The 20,663-nt window shown below is 35.6% G+C and overlaps 1 protein-coding gene across 4 annotated transcripts in view; it reads left to right on the top strand.

The window, feature by feature from the left end:
• spock1 (SPARC (osteonectin), cwcv and kazal like domains proteoglycan 1) overlaps positions 1-20,663 on the top strand; it is a 197,459-nt gene that overhangs the window by 102,538 nt on the left and 74,258 nt on the right. For 2 of the 4 annotated variants that reach the window (XM_038296536.1, XM_038296534.1), the window contains exons 3-4: positions 7,580-7,588; positions 11,814-11,859. In XM_038296536.1, the coding sequence (XP_038152464.1) occupies positions 7,580-7,588; positions 11,814-11,859 (55 nt within the window). The remainder of the gene's footprint in view (positions 1-7,579; positions 7,589-11,813; positions 11,860-20,663) is intronic. The other 2 variants (XM_038296537.1, XM_038296535.1) reach the window with 1 other exon arrangement.

Here is a 20,663-nt window from a genome sequence, read left to right as displayed (position 1 = left end):
ATCTATTCGTCTTCCATGTTCCCTCATTTCATTGATGTCATGATCCCTTTTGCAATGGCTAAACAGGAAAATAAAACAATGTCAAAAGGTGTTTTAACAGAATTTAATATACAGATGGATCACAGTTTCAACATTTAAGTTCCCTACAATGTCAATAAAATATTTTTTAATTGAGTTGAAATGAACATGAACCGCACTAATGAATAGGAGGACATGTCCAGTGAAGTTAGCAGGTCTGCATTCTGCAGCTGTTCTCAGCTTTTCATACCAGGCTGATGAACTGACGGGTGAAGAAGCCTGAGCTTCTCAGCTGAACTGTTTTAGCCACAAAGGGAATAAATATGTTTTTTCTTCTGTTTGGGAAAAAAGCCCCATCCCATTTTGATTTCGTTTTGATTGGTCTTCCATTCCATCTAAATTTTTTTTAGTTACACACTTAGCAGGGCTCCAGTATTGAACTAGAATTATTTTCTACCTAATTAAAAAAAAAATCCTTTTGCCTTTTTCTTTCATAGATAATTTCATGGTCTTCATAATCTTTTGAAAACCATTAGTATCACAGTGCAATATCAAAAGCCAGTTAAATTTACATTCCTTTGCTACAATAACCAACTCTGAAACCTGTAAACATAAATGAAACCATTTACCAGTAAAAAAGTGAGCAATCAGGGCATTGCAACATGATCTATTGTAAAAAAAAAAAATCTTAAGTGAACAATATTAATGGCAAAGAAGATCAACGGAATGTAAATTAGATTGAAGCTAGCTTCCACTTATTACTTTTTAATGTGTTAATGATTTCTGTGCATAAGACACACAAGTATAATTGGGTGGAAAATTATCAATAGGTTTGCATACATCAGAGCTCATTCCTGATCATTGTTTTCCTATTTACACACTTCAAATTAATATGTACCACTTACCATTTAAGAGATAAAAAAAAAAACGGCATATCTGAATTAGTATATTCTGTTATACTTTGTGATATTAGAAGATTAAGAGCTTTATCTGGAATTAATTAAGATTAAGATGTCTTCTGGTGTTTTTGCAGGTCTTTATTAATATAGTTGTATTATATTTTTGTATGATTGTGTATTGTACTACCAGTTAAATTAAATAATCAAGAATGGCAACAAATGAAACACTTCAAATTTACTGCTTTGTGTTTTAATATATGGGTTTTTAAAATTAATCAATTTCCAGCTAAATCCAAGATATTTGTAATTGTGTTGTGTTAAGCATGGTGTTAATGTGGAGAGGAGAAAACTGCTTTATGCAATGGAGACATAATAACAATATTGCCATCATTTCAATAAATAAATTAAATAGCACCACTAGAGGACTAAAATGTTTAGAGTCAAGCTCATCGTTCACCGGTGTACAAAATATTTTCTCAGATATCAGATCAGACATTAAGCTGAAAACTGTTTTAATGAATTTGAGTGATGACGAGTGATATTTTACATTCTTATTTGTATGTTTTAAATTAAAGGGGAGACAAGTTAAAGGAGGTATAGAAAAGTAGATCCATGGACTTTAAGGTCAACTTAAGTAAGCCAGAACTTGAAAGTATTATACATGAAGACAGAAAGAAAGGTGACAAAAGGAATTAGAGAAAAGAGGAAAGGAAGACAGTGACGTTTGAAAAAATTGGAAATTCAGTAGGAAATAGAAGAGGAAACAATTATTTGAAGACTTACCCTCTGTCCAAACTCTCTGTCCTAATGAGGATAAGATTGTGTTAAACTAAGCAGATGATAATGTGTTTATTTTTGTTTTAGTTTTATTTTTTTCAGAGATGTTAATTTAGTTAGGATCATTTTATTTCCCAGCTCCTGCACTGAGTCCAGAGAGAATCCAATCTCTGCATTTGGATCCTCAACTAACTTCCACCAAATCTGATAATGTATCCTTAGACTTTTGTTACACAAACCATTATTGGGTGAATTTGCCTATTGTGAAAAAATGCTTCCAGTCATTAGAATGAAAAGAATATGAATTCTATATGAATTCAGTTTCTCTTACCAATTACTTGGTTTCAAATTTAACCTATCTCAGTTAAACAAATGTGTTCTTCTTAGGGGGCAAAACCTTGGAACTCCCAAGACTTCTAGGATGAGATACAAAAAATAAAATCTTCAAGGGTCTTATTAAATCCATGATTTGATGGGTGGGCACTGCTCAGGGAGGAAAAGTACAGACTGATGCAATGTTTATAATGGTATGCCCCATCTATCTAAATGTTTTAGCAGAGGATTCATTTACAGCAGTAGTCATTTAAAAGTTTCAGTTTCCAAGACTGGTCCTTGACTGGTCCTTGGAAAGTCCTTCGCTGGTAACTGACAGGTCTGTGGGGGTAATGTAATCTCCAGCGATAATGTCAGTGAGGCTGCATGTCTAAGCTGCCAGAGTGTATACCTGAAATACCCTGTATTTCAATAAAAGTTTGGAGTTACAGTAAACCTTGACCCTCCCACCATTCCGGTGGTTAGAATTTGGAGGGAAGTTGGCTGGAAGTAGAAGGCTACTCAGCTAGACTTTGAGCCTAAAGGCGGCCATTTAAACTGCTCCTACTGTAAATACAAACAGTGAAAATATATTTCATTTTAATTAAACTCAATGTGATGCTTATATTTAATGTCATGTATTGCTTAGTGAGACACCTTGGGAAATCAAGCCTTGAAACATGCATCTTAAAAAATTTCTGGTATAAAGAGAACAAAATCATACACTGGTTTCTGAGTGCAAACATTTCTAATTGTTAATTTATCCAACTACTATCTCTAAATAGTGCAGTTCTATTGACTCTTATTGTGTTATAACTGTGATTATTATGTTTTAATTTATTTTATCATAGTTGATCTGTTTACTTATGTTTTCGAACAATAACCATACCTTCTTCACAATCACAGTTGATGCAGTATGTTTTTTGACTTTTCAGTACAACTAGTATATCAAGGTTAAAAACTGTTCATTATAGCTTTATGTGCACAATTATGAGACAAATAAGGGAACTATTTTATCTGCTGATATTGCAAACCATGCAGAAAATTTTGAAAAACCTCAGATATTAGGTCTCATTCTGGATGTTTTCACTGCTTAGAACCTGCAATTCCTCACTGCATGCCCTGCTTTTTTTCCTTCCATTAGTTTCACGGATCAAACAACCTAATCATGGAGTTACTAAATCCTACTAAATAAAAAGCTTACTGTAACTCAAAGCTGTTTGCAAATAAAATCACTTTAATACTAATTAAAATATGGTATTGTTAAATAAGCATCCAATTTTATAAATAAGAAATTCCATTCAGACCTAAAGCTTCAATGTATGTCATGTAGTTTCTAATTGAATAATTACATTAGTTTATCAAGTTATTAAATATTTGGTTCAGCAACAGCTCTAGCAGTTTCTAGCTTTGAAGAGATACACTTTCATGAGTTTGACACCCGCTGCTGAATGTAGAAGCTTCACCTCCATCAAAGATTATATGATAATAAAGGCCTAGTTTTATCTTCTTGTAATCTCTTTAAAAGGTTTGAATGACATTGGAACAGTGTGGCAGTGAGCTAAGCAGGCTATTAATGCTTCAGAGATTCACTCATTCAAATATTAATAGGGGACTTTTGCGAGGAAAGGTCATCCCTGTGACTTCAGATGAATAGTAATGGGGTCAGCAGCGACTCTGTAATCCCCAAATAACAGTAGCTTGTGTGCAGTACAAGGTCTTCTGCCAGTCACTGCAGCTAAATGCTTTGAATGCAGCATCCTTGTAGCTGGAGATTTGAATTATTATATAAGGCATCAAAACTCTTCTTTACATGAGATATGAATCAGATGTGCCAGTGAATAACCAGACTAATCAAGCAACAAACAATTAGTTGAAAAACATAGCTGAATTTTAACAAGACGGAAAAAGATGTATGTAAATTTATGCTAGCACTTTAGTACAGTTTACAGAATTTTAATTGCATTGTTCAATGACGGAAATATAAAATTACCTTGAGAATGAGCAGTAGTCTGTACACTGTACATTGGCAGATGGCAAGAAATTGAGTTAAGTAGACAGTTTAAGTTTTCCCTAAGTACCTTGGACCCTGAGGAGTTAAAGATACTGCTTACTAGCCTTAGGGGGCCTCCAGGAACACAGGCTTTTACCAAACAAATCTGTTCTTTCTCACTTTTTGACCTGATGAACAAGTCAGAGCTTCTTTTTTTTTTTACTGTCCAAAGGTGGAGATTTTTGGTTCCAGTCCAACAAAGACAAATGTGAAAATGACCTAAGGATGTCTGTCCGGAAGCAGCGTCTTTATCAAGGAAAAAATAAAAAACGTACCATGTAACTGTAAAAATATTTGAAACCCTGACATGTTTATTAAAGTCAGTCAACAGACAAATACATAAATTATGTACATAATGAATACATAAATATTTTAAACCTGCTGCTACAATCAGATATGGAAACCAAATCTTTGGAAAAACATCAAATGGGCAAAATAAGATGTAGTAAACCTCCAGACATGTAGAGAAATCCAAATCTCTATATGTTTAGACTTCTCCACTTTCTCTACATGTTAAGAATACATTGCTAAGACTTTAAGGAGTCCAAGATTTTTGTGAAACGCATCCAGCGAATTCTCCCGTTCCCGAACTACATTTTTCTTTCCAGTTTAGTCCATTTTAAAGGGCAGGCTCCGTCACTTTATTTCAATACTTTCTACACCAATGGGTTTGTATACTTTGGTGTGCTATTCCACAACCATGTCGACACAAATTTACCCTTGAAGCACTGTTAAAGCACAATATTAATGTATGGGCAGCCATACAGTATGTAACCTTTACAGCTTCTCACTTGCACACAGAAATCCTATTGTAGAAAAACACAGCATTTACAGGTTACACTGTATATTTATACTAGTGATCCTGAAGTCGAATGGCAGGTCCTAAAACGGCTAAAAATTGCTCTTTGAATTGCTCTTTGTATTGAAATTAACAATCCCGTCAAACACAAAACTAATACTTTTCGCTGCTTAAATTTAAATAAAGCAAAGGAAGCAAAGTGGCAAAATGTATTTTCATGTTGCTCCAGAGTCATACTTCCATCCACATATATTTGAATAATCCTGCCAGGAAGGCATAACCCAAAGTACCACGAAATGTAGAGGGGTAGAGAGCTGGGCAAGGTCCCTGCTATGATTGGCAATGGCACACTGGCATTTAGAGCAACACAGAGATAGTGAGCAGAGCAATCCCAACAATGATTGCTTTGCGGTGAGGCAGTTGTACCTCTCTGAAATATCTTCACCAGAGACAGTGGAAACGGGAAAGAAAGGGAGGAATGTTCTGTGGTAAACGCCAGTGGAGCTGAGTGCACCGGTTTAAGTAGCAGGCTCAGAGATTCTGTGTTTCTGCTCCCTTGTCCCTTCTCATTGGGATCAGCTATGAACTGTGGAACCAAACATTCTTGATAAACATAAATGAACAACCTTTTTTATCTTGTAACCGATTGACTCAAAATTAATGCCAAATCATTATTTTAGACTAGAAATACAAGGCAACTTTAATTCATTTTCTATTTTAGTTTTCCTCTGTTTGGTTCTTCAACTAACCTCCACCAAACCTGACAATGATTGGTGGACAGTTCCTCCCCTCAAAATGTTTTCTGTTAGCTTTTAGATCAGATGAGTGATTGGCGAAAGAATTAAGGTAAAATATTATGCTAGACTGGACAGGTGATGCAGGATATTTTTTACTAATTCCTGATATTTTTTTTTCACTATTTTCATTATCCATTATAAGAAATACATCTGATTTATTGTTAGTCCCTAAACAAACCAAAGTGTAGGAAGAGCAAGTCAGCAGAGCGCAGCTACCCAGTTCGGACCTGCTGTCATCAGTTCTGTTACATCACATCCCCAATTTAACCAATAGCAAAGTCCAGTTACCCTTTTTTTCACCCGAGGAGGGCACCAAACACACGGCATTACACACAAGAGCAGGATGTCAGCAAATATGCTGTAAGTTGTAACACAAAAAATGCCAGAAACACGTAGGTAGTACTCCAAGACATATTTTATACAGTTTGATAGCAAAAAAAGTTGATTTAAGTGTGAGTAGTCCTTTGATGACTGAATGTACAGCAGAAAGACAGCAAAAGTACTTGTTTGCTAGATGAGACACTAATGTGCTCCACAGACCCAACCTAACATTGTTAGATTTGATTAGGGGCTCCAGTTCTGCTGCACATTAGTTAACGCATAGGAGTAAATGCATTCCGGAAAAAAGGTTATTTCTTGGACATATTCATTTGGTCTGGACATGATGTCTTAATATGTCATTTATGTATTGATAAGTTCGCTTTTAGATGGTGCATAGAATGTGACCTCAGCTATTTGTAAACGAGTATTCATTACTGTTCTAGAAAATTAAACATACAAAGGACCTGAGGGATCTTTGCAGGAACTCACGGATGGATCTCAGTAAATTAGAATATTATTGACATGTTATTATATTTCCCTAACTGAGTTTACTAATTAATACAAATACAGATTAATAACAGTTTTATTTGAGCTTTAATATCTGTTAGTTACGATTAATTTCCCCTTAGAGCTAATAAAATTACAACATTTAAGATTACAATATTAAATTACACCAGTAAAAGACTTATTATTTTAATAAGGTACTTTTTACCGATTCTCTACTCATAATATACTGAGAAGTAGCAGTGTTTCTCCTTGCCTTGGGCTGGCCCTGGTGCAGGACATGACATCCAATATTAATGTTAGACAAACCAGGCTTTTAAAAGTAAGATTGTATCTTTTATTTTAAAGCTCCTGATAACTGCGCTCATTGTATCCAAACAGTACTGTCAACAGTCATTTCTGACATCATTGGATCATGTGCATAATGAGAATTTCAGATATTTCCCCCTCAATGCAACAGCATAGTTTATATCCAGCTAGAATGTTTCTGCATGCTTTTCTGACTGCGAGAAAAGGATGTTTAGATACTTTCATTCAATTACATGCATTATTATAATGCAGTTTAGTTTTATTGCTACATTGTACATTTGTACATTTTTATCCATTGCTAACAATTTCCCAATGATTTGTACAAATAGATATTTCTATGTGTAGATATTTATGGAATGGGTCAATAGTTGTCATTTGTAGCTATATGATCCAAGATTGACTTCTTTTTATCTTGAATCTAAGGAAAACTTTTTGAACAAGACCAGTACTTCTCCTTTTCCTTTTTTTTCCTCACTATTCAAGCTTTGTGCTGTGCAGCTGCTCTGCCTGTACAATTTGCCCTGATTGTGTCTTAAATTACATGCCACATCAAATAAGGCCTCCTCATAAGGCTTGCTGTGTAAGAGCATGAATGTGTGAGTCCTCTGGTATTTTACCACCTTCTGAATCAAATTCTCATTAAATGGATTTTTGGGCTTGAGCTCAGTGTTCAGAATGAGTAACAGAATTGTGATAGATCCGATGTATGGTGTGTAGAACTTTGATTACTAACCTTCCTTTCTTTTCTCTTTCCCTCCTTTTCTGTGTTGCCCTCTTCAATTATTCAAAGGAAGCAGAAGTAAGTATTGCCTCATTTTGTTTAAATTAATAGTGTTTTTCCTGGTTTGGCCTCCTTGTACCCTTAGACATTACAGGGTTGTCTGACATTTGCTAAAAGTTAATAGGCTGGAAATTTACCACAGATTGCTTAGCTGTTTGTATTCAGCATATTAAATATATGCCACTTTTATTTAATTGGTTGGACTCTGTTAATAGTAAAAGGGTTTTAAATATTAACATGCAGTTTTTCTGAAATTTCTTGAATATAAGTAATTTCAAAAGTGTATTTAAAAAAAATGTACACCAAAAAGGACACCAGAGCCTGACAAATGTATTTCCTGATTCTCAAAAAATGCTGAATTTGTGTATTTAAGAGCCTTGCCCTTCTGTATTTGGAACTTGCATGTAAATGAAACTCTTATGTCCTTTTGCTAAAAGATAGTTAAACAATGTTAGTGAACAAACCCAATAATTTAGCTTAAGGACATGGCAGACTAGTATTGGAAAAGTTGTAAAAATTCTAAAATTACAGAATTTCTTTCAAAGATTGGGACATCTTACAGCACAATGTTTGATCTATAATTTGTAAACCAAAAAATGTATGCCAGAACACTGAAAAAAATAGAAATATAAGTGGGTAGTTTTTTTTTCTAGAAATAAAAGAAAGTATTTTCCATTTTGAATAGATGACTTAGACAATTTGCCAATAGAATACATAGATTTTTGTTTAATATAACGTGAAACATTCAGTTCTCAATGTCAAGTATATAATATCGAATTATCTTAATTTAAGTGCACAAACATTAATTCAATTATTTCCTTATTTATCTGCTCAAATTAAGGTCAAATAAGCCTATTTAAAGAAATGTTTGAAAGCAAAGACATGTTTGTCCACATTTACTGGCAGAAAACCAACCTTAAAGGAATAGTACACCCAAAACATGATTAGCCTTCATTTTCTACTCACCTCCATGCTGAACAACACTCTGGAGTACTTTTTTGATATCTCAAATGCATCTGGAGATCTGGGAGGCTTCTTGCTGTCTGCTGACATTCAAATAATGGAGGTCCATGGCGCCCGAGACAGAAAGGTCCATAAAAGTCCACAAAAACGTGTCAATATTCCTCCATACTGCTCGTCCAATGTAATCCAAGTGTCCTGAGTGGGTAGCATCCAGAATTTACTCGAAACGAAGTCATTTAGAATGTTTTTAGAGCATAAACAGTAGTGTATAGGATTTCCTAATAGCGCCCCCATGCGCGCTCGCGATTCTACGGAAGCCGGCAGACCAAACCAGCGCATTCAGCTCGGCAAAGAACTCATGCTCTTCCTCAACACTGAAGTCCTCAGACATTTTTCTTTCGTTGTTTCTTTCTTTGCACAGGTAAACAGCACATTTCTTCTTCTACGCTTGCATTATCGGCAGACCAGACGCTGAATGCGCACTTTCTTCCGGTTTGGTCTGCCGGCTTCCGTAGCGTCGTGAGCGCGCATGGGGGCGCTATTAGGAAATCCTATACACTACTGTTTATGCTCTAAAAACATTCTAAATGACTTCGTTTCGAGTAAATTCTGGATGCTACCCACTCAGGACACTTGGATTACATTGGACGAGCAGTATGGAGGAATATTGACACGTTTTTGTGGACTTTTATGGACCTTTCTGTCTCGGGCACAATAGACCTCCATTATTTGAATGTCAGCAGACAGCAAGAAGCCTCCCAGATCTCCAGATGCATTTGAGATATCAAAAAAGTACTCCAGAGTGTTGTTCAGCATGGGGGTGAGTAGAAAATGAAGGCTAATCATGTTTTGGGTGTACTATTCCTTTAAGTCTGAGGGTAACCTAAAATCCAGTTAGATAAATCTGCCTGCATGATAATATAATGCTGTTCACTTACATGGCCTGTATGAAAGAAAATCAAGGATAAAAAGAAGCCATTAGAAGTAGTTGCATGGTAGCTAATAAAACATGCAGGATGCAAAACAAAACAAAAATTGGAGAGGAAGCTACTTTTGGGGAGATGAGGCAAATAGTGAGGCTTTTGCCCCAGATGCAAAATGATGTGATAGGAGGAAACCTACCATGCTCATCATCCTGAATCCATGAGATAAATAAATTATGAAACTTTTCTAAGTTGATAGAAAGCAAAACAATGTGTTAGGGGCTTAGAAGCCGTTAGAGCAGGGTCAGGTTTCATCTGCCAGGTGGTGAATACTCTGATAAATAAAATCAGAGCTGTGGTGAACCTGGCAAGCCGGCAAGCAGATTGATAATGTGTGGCGCTCAGGTTTAGCTATAAACATTATCAATCTGGGACTGCTCCTGTTGGATCTGTTCAGGGAGGAGGAAAGTTAGCATAACCTTCCCAGAGGATTGGGTGAAGCAACATTTAGGGCCCATCTACCAAAGTCAGGGTTTAGCCAAGAAATGTCTTAAGCAGCAGATGTCATGATTAACAGCAGCATTTGCTTATCATGCTTTTAATCTTCCTCTTTCAAAATATAAAATCATGGATTCTCACTAAAAAGATGTGATGGTAGCATGAAACAGTACGCATGTGTTCTCCTGCGCTGCCATGTTTATGGTTTCAGTATCATCATGCTGCAACTTGATTGGTCGACCCTTTGTGGGTCAGTCTGGGACTGTTAAAGTACAGCATGGATTTTCATGTGTTTGTGAACATAAAAATTACAAGAGAATAAAGCTTGCAGGAAAGATCAGTGAAATTGTTGAGATCACACCATATGTGTCTTAGACATTTGCAGTCAAAATCCATCTTTATCAAGAATATGTGGCAGCAAACATTGGAGAACTGATGTTCACACATCCTCAAAAAGAGAAAAGGTTTAAACGTGAACATGTCTCAGAGGGCGACAGTCCTCATGTCCAGCTCACCATGGGTGGTAAAGGGCATCTAGAGTTCAGCCAGACTCTTTAGTCTGTTGCTCATTAGCAAGTTTGTGATGTTAAGCACATTTGGCTAACCCTTACAACATGCTTGCTGCTGTAGTTGAATTATTCTATACTGATAATTATCTAGGAGCAGTTTTCATTGTTGATTGTATTTTTTAAAACATTTTGCCTAAAAAAGAAAAAATATCTCTAGAACTATATAGATATACGCAGAAGGGCCTCGGCTTGTTGTGCAGATTTCTATAGCAAGAATTCAATGCTTTTAAGAACAGCTGTGAAGTCCCAGCTATGGGGCTAGTTACATTTTAAGCCTGAACACCTATCATTAGATTAAGCACTTAGAAGGGTATTTTTTTTAACCAGACTTTAAACTTAAGGATTCAGCCAACCATGTCATCACACCCCAACCCCTTACTCACCCACCCCCTCCATCTCTCTTATTCAATAATGAAGGAGATAGAGATCCCACTTTGAGACCCAGCGGGCTACTCTACCTCCATCACGTCGTGTCACTGACACTGGCTGGCTCCCCACTGGTAAACATGTGCTTCACCCTGGGAAATACTTGAACTTCAGACACTGCCACTTCAAGTCTAGGAGTGTGCTGTGTCTCTACTCTCAGGCTACTACTTTAAACTCCATCTAAACTTTGGTATCAGAAATATTCACCTTGTTTTTCCCAGATCACTGGAGACTATAAAAACAATAGAGGATTCTAAGCCAAGTATAAGATTATGCCTAAATAAAGGGAATTTCAAGCAAAATGTACCCAGACTATTTGAAGACTATTGTCACCTGTTCCGATTGCATGATATTCTCTAAGTGCATCTATTTCCTCAAACATCCTCACTTATAACACTTTGGATTCAAATGGCAAATTAGACTGTCATGAAAGTCAGGCTTTTGTGAATTTTTTAGGCTTAATGGTTACATTTTCACAACATGTTATGTGCATAGAAATGTTTTGAATTAACCTGCATAAGAGGAATCATCTAAAAAGGCAGATAATCCCCCTCTGAATGAATTCACTGAATCAAACAGCTTTTATCTGAAATTCAAATATGTTTTCAGTCAGCTTTAATAAAAAATATTCAGTTTTTCTTTATTTTTTTTATGAAATCTATTGAATAATTTATTATATGGGCCAAAATGCAACAAGAGCAGTAATGAAACAAAGAACAACTAAATCCCTTTTGTTTCTTGCTTGAACTTTGTGTTCCCAAAGTGTGATTTGTGTGGTTTCACCTCCTCTTAAAAACACCACATTGTCACTGTATTCATTGTTGAACATATTTTTATGGCTCTATTTCTTGTGTTTTCGTTTAGGATGACTACTTTAAAAGCTGGGCTCCTGCCAAGTCTCTGGACCAAGGTAAGTTAGTCTTTCTGTGCAATTTACTGTACACTGAATCTGAGACTCAATCTATGCTATCTATGCTCAAAAAATATATAGAAATGAAAATTGCAATTACAAATATTATGTAAGGTAATAAACTGGAAAGTTGTACTGCACAGTTGCGCACTAGGCCAACCTGGGTAATTTCTGATTGGAGTCTGCATGCTCTCATAGTGGAGGCAATAGTTTGTTATCTCTGTCTTTTCTTCAAAGCTGAAGGGGTATGCATGTTATGTGACTGATCTGGCTAAACTTATCTGGGGTCTACAGATTACAGTCTGCATGTGTCTCTATGTTTCCCTGTGATAAAACTAGAAAAATGTTAATGGTGTTCCCTTCCTCTTATGCGAAGGACTTTGCAACCATTCAAGGATAAAGGGTATAGTCAGTAAATGGAAAGATTAGTACATTTTGACAATATTGTCTATTGATAAATTTTGTAAATAAAATATTTGATTCTCATACAGATGTAAACATTTGATGAGTCCCTGATCCATTTGTTTGAGGACTCATGGTTTAGTCCTCTCTGTGTCCTAAATTGTAACTGCTTATAGAATAATAAGCAATACAGACATTTTTTTAGGATTTTGGTTTGCATACTACAGTATTACATGATATAATAGAGTTGCTTTGAGCTGCAAAACACAAACAACAGAAATATGTCAAGGTATTTGGAAAATATACAACTGTTGTTAAGCTGCAATTGTAAATTTCTGTGGCTTAATTAGAGCATTTTCTACAAATCTTAAGATTATCTTTTTATCGTTTCAAACACTTAAAGATAAGTACAAGATATTCAGATGTAACATCACCCCACCAAGGTCAGATTAAAAATCCCACTTTCCTTTCTAGAAGATAAAAAATAGGTTATATTAAGGAACAACCCTGGATCCATTAAGGCTTAAGTCTGCCCTAACCATCCATAGTACAGAAGTAGCCAAACAAAATTTCACCACTTTACTTGATGGGCCATTGGTTGGGCCTTGGCTGGTCCCCTAAAATTAATTTTAAACATCAATCTTTTTACTAAAATATTCTTTCTGTCAAGATTTGCCGACACTAAGATCCAAAGAGCTCATCTTCCTGGCTGTGTGTTGCCAGGATGGGGCTGCCTTTTGCAGCTGCCTTTTCTGTCTGCTTCTGTCTCCTTAGACCTCAGTCGTCCTCGGCATATGGCCGCTCACACTGAGCCTGGAGTTTTTCCACTTCATTGTCGCTATAAGCATGCTTAGTGTGAGGGATTGCCTTTGAGTCAATGAGTCGATGCAATCAACTGGTTTTTCTTAGATAGAAAACTTTGAATCAATTTGACTGTATGATCTGGTGAACTGTAAAGTGCCTTAAGATGACATGTTTTGTGAATTGGAGCTATTTAAATAAACTGAATTGAATTGAATTTGAAGTAGGCCTATTCAAAGTAGTAAAGATTCTCTTTACAGACTCTTCACTTCTCCGCACCTCATCACTCCGCATATTGTTTTTCTGTGGTTTAACCTGGGGTGTTTCAGAAGGTGATTGTTTTGTGATTGTTTTTTTTAGCTTTTTTACACAAACTTTGCAGATTGCATCTTTGCTATTTTTGGAGCTGAAATACCTCAACACACAACTTCTTTAACTTTGTCTCCATCTGAATGAGTGTTGCTGAGCAGCGGCATCACACTCTGCAGCTTAGTAAATGCCTGCATTTAGATAATATTCTTCTTAATATGCTGTACATTACCTCAGATGACTGTAGCATTGATAGTATTAGTCTTTTGACTATGTGAATTTGAGAATCTATTTTAAAACTCAATGTTCTGTATTCTGTGGTATGGATATTTTAGTATTGATCCACACTGTTATAGAGAAATAAAAGTAAGGTTTTATAACCTAAGAACTCTGCAACAGCTATAAAATATGGTTGTAGCATCAAGCTTTGGGGCTACTTTTACCTGAAATAAAAAAAATACTGCTGATTTTTCAAACCTGGACACAGTTAGGTTTTCTAGTAAGAAAATCCCAAATGCCTTCTTAGACAGAAGCTAACTCTACTGTTCCTGACCAGGCTCTTCATTAGGCCCACAGAAAGAGGTAGGATTCATTTCTAACTGGCTGCAGAAGCCAGGAAGTATGTCAAAATATTACTTTAAAAATGTCATTGCTACTGACCATGGCTGACCACATTCTGGCCCAGACATAATTTTTATTGTTTGTGTTGTAATTATTATGGTGCTGATTTGTTGTGATATCCCTTGCTGAAATTGAGGTTTTCAGTGTTTTTTGTCCCTTCCACTTTTAAAATTATTTTTGGTTGCTTTATTATATAGAATGTTGATGCATAGCAATTGCTATTCTTTTTCATTTTCTCAATGTAGTTAGTCAGTGTTGGATACCAAAGATTGGTACATTTGTGTCAGTCTGGGTATTATGTGAGTGGATTTAGGTTAGTGGGTGTGATAGTGGTTGTGTAAAAGTCAGAATACGTCCTGTTAACTGTTGTTAAAAATAAGATACTACCTTCCCTTACCTGCTTTTCTTACCCCTCGTTGAGCCTTATATTAACCACTATAATGTCATTTGTTGTAATACCTTCCCCAGTCATTGAAGGAAGTTGGAAAGTTTGCAATAGAAAATAATGAGCTGTGTCATGGTCTGGTTTTAATGCCCCCTCATATCCACTCTTCCATCTTCTCTGACTCCTTCGATGTACCAAGTTGAATACATATCAGAATGCATGCATGATGTACCAAACTGTCAACAAGAATAATACCAGGTTCTTTCAAGCTCATTCCAGTCCCTGGTCCTCTGCATACTCATGATTACAGAAGTAAACATCTCATAAATGGAAAAAAAGAAGGTTAAAAGTAAGCACTCTGATCATTACATGTAAGATAGCCTACCAAAGATATAGAATAATCTTGATGATTAATTCAAAGTGCTGAAATCTATCTCCACCTCTATAAAACATGTTAAAGACAAAACTCCTAAATTTGTATGTACATTAGAACATTAACTTCTCAATGTAACTGATCTGGGAAAGCGTTGTTTTGTATTTTGTTTGTTATATGTTAGGGATGTGGATGCGGTATATATATGTTCTGTATGTGTGTGTAATATTATTTTTTTTACTTTTTTTTCTTCCTATTTTCTTCTTATCCCAAGCAATAGTACTTTTCATTATGTCATCAGGCTCATTCCTACAAGCTATTAATAGCTTCTCCGGAGTTCTGATTCACACATGGCTTTAGATTTTTTTGAAGTTTTACCGTATTTGTGTGTGAATACTGCGAATCTGAAAAAATACTAATCAAAGTTGTGCATTGAATGAACATTGCAAGCTATCGATAGGCTTTAACCTTATTACAAATACTGTTTCAGTAAATCAACTCTAACAATTCTGCTTAAGAGATTAGTTGAATATTCATCAAAACAGCTAAACGTTCACGTATGACTGATGAAAAAGGGCGTGGTAAAGGCACAGTACAGTAAGAAATATCTCACAAAATAATGTTGGGATGTATATAGCTTTTATATGTGAGCTTTCATTAATAAGATTGTGCAGTATATGGCTTGAAGTAAATCAACCAACATTTAAAAGTTGTTAATATATATTTATGTTTTTAAACATATAAATAAGCAAATAAAAGCCTAAATTGAATTTCCTCCATTACGAGTAGATGTAAACACAATTTGTAACAGTTTGTATATTGAAATAACATTGGTTTACTCTAGATGATAAGCCCTCCCTGTTTCTGCAACCCAAACCTGGTGTGGGCATAACCTTGTTTCCATAGTTATTGTGTTGGCGTATAGAAGAAAAACCAAACCTACTTTGTAATTCATCCTCTGGTGTGTACCTTTCTTAGTTCCACTGTCACTGTCAGCTAAACTCAGTGATTACAACCACCAATTCAACTTCTTCACACCCTAACTCTCCATTTCATCTTAACACTCACAGTCTGGTGGTTTGTGGAGGCTTTAATTGAACTGCAGCTCTCTGAACAGCATTCCAGACTTTAAATCCTCCCACCACTGAGCTCGTTCTGTTCCGTGCTGGCTTGCTTTTGCATATCTAGCACACTAACTGCAACTCTTCAGGGACAGACTTGCTGAACAGGTTTATCTGGGCCAGCTCCTCATGGATCCTAAGACTAATGAGAACAGCCTTGCCTCAGTGCATCAAAATATGGTGTTGCTCTTAAAGATATGACTGAAAGGAAAAAGGCACGAACAGACCATCCTCTTAACCTCAGAGGTGTGAGGTCAGATTTTCATGCTAAAAACAATTCTCCTATTCCCAGATATTGTGACTATGGAAGAATTGTTTTTATGTTAAGACAAAGCACACTCTGCTTTATTTAAGTTATCTCTGGAGGGACAGAATCTTGGCACAGATGGGGCTCTACATGCACTATTATTGTATACCAATTGCACTTTTAATTTAACCTTTTTCAGTCTGATCACCCCGATTTAAAACTCTGCCTCTTACTCATTCACTTCTAACTCCAGAACCAGCAACCAGAATTACCCAATTTTAAAGCTTGCATAGTTTACAACCTCAATCCAAATCATTACCCACAAGAGTAAAAAGTGTCATGGCAACTGTTTTATTCTTAACAAAAACCAAGGAGCAACAAATATCAGTCTTCATTAAACATTTGCAGACAGCAAAGATTTCATATAACAGTCAATCCATCTTTTTTACATCGTCTAAAGGTTTCCACAGATGGTTTCAAATTATTATTGAAATCTTGCCACACAGACAGCTTCCCAGCCTATAAAAAACTCACGCTATACAATTACATACATATGAGTAACTCTGACAATGTTTCAGGATGTACTGAGACGAGACGGAGACATCTCCGCATCCAACCAAGGGTTAAAATCATCTCCTCAACCCTCTGTTTGCTTCACTGTTTGTGCAGCACCACTACAACATGACTGCTGCAGAGCTGAAGGCACACTCTGCAGTCACTGCCTCCCACACAAGCTACACAGCTGGGAGTAATGGATGGCAAAACAATTAGACAGCGAATAATTTATAGACCAGTCAGACAATCTGGTCCCCCTATGGGAGAATTTCCTGGTTTTCTGGATCTGACATGCTTTTACAGTGGCTTCCATTATCAGTCAAGTGGTACTGCAGGCGTCACATTCTAGCTTTTTAAAATCCACATGCACCAGGAATTTGACTATAAAATGATTCATGATGTGGATAATGTCAGAATACTTTTAACAAAATTGGTGACATTTTTTTCTCTGTTCTTTCTGAACTCCAAATGTCTTCTGTGCCATTTTAGTCAGGCTAAAAGCTTAAGAAAAATGAATTTAGTTTCTGGAATTGATGGTACTCTGGCCTCACAACCTTTATGTTTTAGGAAATTTTAGTCTGAATATGGAGCTATGGACCATGTTACATGCAGAAGTCTGCCTTTTCTTTTAGTTTGATATGTGCTTTGATCAGAGTCCAAACTGTATTGATAGGTATGACAACAACACATGGATTTGGAGTCAGTACAGGTCCAAGGATGCAGGCATTATTCAGCAGCTGCTGATTTCTGTTCGATTAATGAATCCCTGGTTGCCCTTGGAGACTAATCAGCAGCTGCAGAAGAGTTGATGGTGAAAATCCAGTCCACCGATCAATCACACTGCAATTCATGCTCTCCTCAGTTGCATAAATGAATTCCTACAATGAATGATTTTTTTTTTCCTTTCTGATTTTCAAAACTAATTTGTGCCCTAAAAAATACTTTTCAGACTTTTCAGGGATTTCCTATTGTTAGTAGTCAGTAATCAGGGTTAAAGATTTGTATAAAGCTTCAGTAAAACTAAATGAAAAACAAAATGAAGACATTAAATTCCTCTGATAGTGCATGGGTAGCATTCATTACTTAGAATGAAGCTAATCATCATGTTGGTGATTTTGTCAGTTCCTCTTTTGATACATCTAATACAACTCATTAACATCTTAAGGGGACGGAACCCATCTGTGAAATTAAGCCTTACAGGCATTATTTGCAGCTTTCACTTATAACACATTTGTTATGCCGATCTTAGCCAGTATTACCCAGGGTAAATTCAAAATCACAATGTTAAAAAGTTCTCAGTCTTAATGAATAATTGCTTCATAAACCACATATCTAAAAATGTGTTTGTATTTTTACACATTTGTGTAGATCTGATGACATATTGGAGCCATAATAGATTTATTTCACTACTAGATTATTTGTTTTGGGTGTTCTTCCTTCAGGGAGTCTGAGATTCAGATTCTAAACTGTATTAATCTATGATGAACACATTTTTTTTTCATTCATTGGAGATACTAAAGTACAGGGTAGGATTACCATAAAAAATGTCTAAATTTGTCAATTCAAGTAAACAAAGCATAGTAAATTTAAGAGTTGTCTTAGCTCCTTGTTGGCAGATCATTCATACATACATATCACATGATGTTTCATTTATAAGAACACAAGTTTTGACTAGATGTTGCTTGTTAAAACTTTGCCAAAATTTAACAGTACAAATATAAATCACATATCAACACATTCTAATCACGATGCATGAGTAAGAGTCAAAAGTGTACTAGTATGAATAAGTGATAAGTATAATATACACTTTAACAAGTATGAATCTGGAACCCCTGATGAAGCTATGCTTTTGCAAAGTAGTAACTTTATAACTTCTTAACTTTTAGGCTTAAATTTTCACAGATGTAACATCTGATTCCCCTCAGGTATTAGTTGACAGCAAGCAAAAAGTACCACTATTGAACATTTTCACTGTTATTGACTTTATTAATTACGACACCTACGAATATTTTTTGTTATTGACAATAATTTTACCCCATACAAAAATAAATGCTGCCAGCCGTTGCACTGTTGAGAACGACAAATGTAAAAAAACTTTTACACTATTGAACAAACAAGCTCAAACACAATCTCTACAGTATTTTTTCCTAGAAGATGAGGTCAGTACTTAGCTACCACACAGCATTAGAAAGGTCACAGCTGATAGGCTGTATAAGGGCTGTTTCAAAACCAGGTAAACAACTGCTTGAACTGGTTGATCCTGTAACAGCATTTGATCTTTGTATTTGAAAGGCTACATTGAAACATCTCTCATTTCTTTCATATAAGTCCCTCTTGTGTGGTGTCATTTACTGCCAGTATTTGTAGGATGATCAACTATGATTAGAGTTAAGATCATTGGAATTAATATAACCAAAACAGGAATATGCTTTCATAAAACAGGGGTGTCAAATTTTGCCATAAACTGCAAAGAAACTAAAGACTCTACAACTCTAGCCTTTTCTTCAGCAGCAGGCAGAACAGCGTCACTAACATGAGTCTATACCAAACTCAGCCTATAATAGTATTTATGCTCCATTTGTTGGCTTATTACCTTTCAAATTCTCTATATTCAGCTCTCTGCTCCCACAATCATCTTGGCCTATTCTCATTTCAGCAGTGATATTCCCTTCAGTGAGACAAGCTCATGAAGATAAGTTACTCAATAATACATTCTTAATTAACCTGGATACAAGAGAGGAGGTCTCTTAGGATGCCTGTCACGAATCATTTAACAAAATGGCAGAAAGTCCAGCATTTCTGTATGAAATCCAAGAACATGTGGAAATAAACACTGGGTCTTTATAAACATCTCACAAGAAATACGATTGGTCGATAGAAGTAAATGACAGACATCTTGAGACCCATGTTTTAAAGAGAAACGTTCTGGAGTTCTGAAACAAGAAAAGTATAACTGAAAAATAGTCTCTACATTAATAGCTATCTGAAGGTATGGTGTCCTAACAAGCAAAAAGTTGAGAAAACAATTTTGCTGAGCTCTTTGACTTGAACACAGTACATATTGGATCACTCTTCTTTTCACAGATAAAAAAACACGATTAAAAAAGGAACAATTATTTATAAAAAAAAAAACATTTAATAGATTATCTGAACATTTTTCATGTCAGTATCTATAAAAAATGTTTTAAAAATGTACAAGAAATGTGATAAAACCGGTCAACACTTGGTTTGTTTAGAACTATTTATATATTCCATATCTGTTTAACTAAACTGAGGTCAGTCACACTTTCTACTGAAGATACTAAATTATATCAAATGAACCCTTTTCGGAAATTTAGGACCATGCTTTTAATAGACTAGTCAATGCCATTTGGAGTTCAGTTGTTTTATTTTCATAACTTATTCCCAAGGACTGGGGTTCTGGTTTTCTGTTATCATTATTTTCCTGTTGCTTATTATATTCTACAAGGCATTTCTGTATTTTTTATATATATTTTTTTTCATTCCTTTGAGTTCATTAGTGTCTTGAGGTTTAGATTATAAATTATTGTGTTCTGTTCTTTTCCTTGCAGATTCTACTATTTTCCCTTAGTTTAGTTTTGTCTTTTCTCTTAGGAAAATGTCTCCTTGTGTCTTAGTTTAGCTCACTTTGTGTTAATTAGTCTCCTTTTCTGATTCTGAAAAAAATCTTGCTGACACATTTTCCCTCTGTAGTGTTGGGGGATGCAACACGTTAACGTTAACCCAAAGTAAAATTAACTCCTCAAATGTTCTAAAGTATCTTTCACAAACCTTTTAGAGTCACCCCCAAAAAAATCATTCCATAGTGACTTATCAGTACAAAGGATGAATGATTTTATGATCCAAAACAGCTTAAAGAATGCGCTTAGAAATTTATCAGACACTGCTGTGTTGTTATTAGCTAACAACTCTTCACCTGATTGTCTTGTCAGACTGTTGAAGAAGCATCAGGTGACCAAGCCTAAACAA

Source organism: Cyprinodon tularosa, unplaced genomic scaffold (assembly GCF_016077235.1).
Source record: "Cyprinodon tularosa strain WSP-4 unplaced genomic scaffold, ASM1607723v1 ctg371, whole genome shotgun sequence".
NCBI lineage: Eukaryota > Metazoa > Chordata > Actinopteri > Cyprinodontiformes > Cyprinodontidae > Cyprinodon > Cyprinodon tularosa.
This window is presented reverse-complemented; position numbering and strand designations above follow the sequence as displayed.